General features: G+C 38.2%; 1 protein-coding gene across 1 annotated transcript in view; it reads left to right on the forward strand.

The window, feature by feature from the left end:
• LOC107607951 overlaps positions 1–2366 on the forward strand; it is a 10646-nt gene extending 8280 nt beyond the window's left edge. The window contains exons 5-8 of the mRNA XM_016309842.2: positions 7–97; positions 207–384; positions 485–1024; positions 1171–2366. Of these exons, the coding sequence (XP_016165328.1) occupies positions 7–97; positions 207–384; positions 485–1024; positions 1171–2289 (1928 nt within the window). The 3' untranslated portion in view covers positions 2290–2366. The remainder of the gene's footprint in view (positions 1–6; positions 98–206; positions 385–484; positions 1025–1170) is intronic.

Raw genomic sequence — 2519 nt, forward strand, 5'->3', positions numbered from 1 at the left:
TTCGGATATTTGGAGGCAATGTCACTTCTTCTGATGTCCGCGCAACTTTATGGGTTCAGAATCCGGATTCTCGAGAGCAGTATATAGGAATTGCCAAGTTAGTAGCTTTTGATGATTGTGTACTTTCAGAAAACAAGATTACTTGATCTTAAAACTACCTCAAAATTTATTTTAATTGCTGAACAAAGATCATGTTTTACCAAAAGTGTGCAGGCAACAAATCAAGATTGGGTTCAATTGCAGGGAAAGTTCCTTATAAATAATTCCCCATCAAAAGTGGTTGTTTATTTAGAAGGTCCCCCAGCAGGCATTGACATTCTTGTCAATACTATTGTTATAAAACATGCTCCCAAGACAGCTCCATCAACGCCACCAGATTTTGAGGTTCATAATATTTCCAGTCAAACACATTAATTTATATTAGCATTATGGACGATTGTGTATATATGTTTCAAGAACTTAAAGAGTGGCCTTGTGTTTGCAGGATGCTCCTTTTGGGATTAATATAATTGAGAATAGTAATCTGGCTAATGGCACCAATGGATGGTTTCCCCTTGGTAATTGTACTCTGAGTGTTGGAACCGGTTCGCCACGTGTGCTTCCACCAATGGCAAGAGACTCTCTTGGACCTCACGAGTCGTTGAGTGGCCGCTATGTCCTTGTAACGAACCGCACCCAAACATGGATGGGGCCTGCTCAGATGATCACTGAGAAATTGAAGCTGTTCTTAACATACCAAGTGTCTGCTTGGGTGAGGATTGGTTCAACAGGATCAGTTGGTCCTCAGAATGTGAATGTTGCCCTTAGTGTTGACGATCAGTGGGTGAATGGAGGACAAGTTGAGGTTGCTGATGACAGATGGCATGAAATTGGTGGATCATTTAGAATTGAGAAGCAACCATCAAAGGTTATGGTTTATATTCAAGGTCCTGCTTCTGGTGTTGATTTGATGATTTCTGGACTTCAAATCTTCCCTGTTGATAGACAAGCAAGGTTTAGATATTTAAGGAGGCAGACAGACAAGGTAACATTCCAGATTCCATGCTTATTCTGTATTATTCTAACATATCAATCTTCATTAGAATTGATTTGGAAAGTTCTAAATATCTCTTATCTCTTGCACTTGAATTCAAGAATCCTTTTTTCTGTTTCTCATTTCTTGCTCTCCAGGTTCGAAAGCGCGATGTAATCTTGAAATTCTCTGGGCTGGAGGACATAAGTGGTCTAGGAACTTTGGTTAAAGTGAGGCAAATACAGAACGATTTTCCAATTGGAACATGCATCAACAGAACAAACATTGACAATGAAGACTTTGTTGACTTCTTTGTGAAGCATTTTAACTGGGCTGTGTTTGGGAATGAGTTGAAGTGGTATTGGACAGAACCACAACAGGGGAATATCAACTACAAAGATGCTGATGAAATGTTAGACTTATGCCTCAAGAACAAGATAGAAACCCGCGGCCACTGCATCTTCTGGGAAGTAGAAGGCACAGTTCAGCAGTGGATCAAATCACTGAACAAAGACGATTTGATGAAAGCAGTCCAAAATCGGTTAAGCAGCCTCTTGAATCGGTACAAGGGCAAGTTCAGGCACTATGATGTTAACAATGAAATGCTGCATGGTTCATTTTATCAAGACAGGCTTGGTAGAGACATAAGAGCAAACATGTTCAAGGCAGCACACCAATTAGACCCATCTGCTACTCTCTTTGTGAATGATTATCACATTGAAGATGGAAACGACACAAGATCAACACCAGAGAAATACATTCAACAGATTCTTGATTTGCAACATCAAGGTGCACCAGTTGGTGGAATTGGAATTCAAGGACACATAGATAGTCCTGTGGGGCCTATTGTTTGTTCTGCACTTGATAAATTAGGGACTCTTGGTTTACCAATATGGTTCACTGAGCTTGATGTTTCTTCAAGAAATGAGTATGTTAGAGCTGATGATTTGGAAGTTATGATGAGGGAAGCCATGGCACACCCTTCAGTAGATGGCATAATGCTGTGGGGATTCTGGGAATTGTTTATGAGCAGAGAGAATTCACACTTGGTGAATGCAGAAGGTGATGTTAATGAAGCTGGAAAAAGGTTACTTTGTCTTAAACAAGAGTGGTTGTCTCATAGCCATGGCTGTATTGATGATCAAGGGATATTCAGCTTCAGAGGCTTCAGTGGAACATACAATGTTGAAGTTGTAACATTATCTAAGATTGTTTCAAAGACATTTGTTGTTGATAAAGGTGACTCTCCTTTGGAGGTAGAGGTATCCTTTAACTAGTATTGTGCTGCTTTTATTTGCGAATTCCATTCATTTCTTTTAAATAAAATATAATTTTATTACCAAATAATTTACTACTCTGAATGGTAATATATATATATACAAATTTTGTGATCATCCTGTGCAATACACAGGATACATCCTAGTTATATTAAATTAGTATTTTGATAAATATTAATTTGTGTATTAATTTATTATATATGATAGATAAGACAAAAAAAAAAAAGAAA

Source organism: Arachis ipaensis, chromosome B07, assembly GCF_000816755.2.
Source record: "Arachis ipaensis cultivar K30076 chromosome B07, Araip1.1, whole genome shotgun sequence".
NCBI lineage: Eukaryota > Viridiplantae > Streptophyta > Magnoliopsida > Fabales > Fabaceae > Arachis > Arachis ipaensis.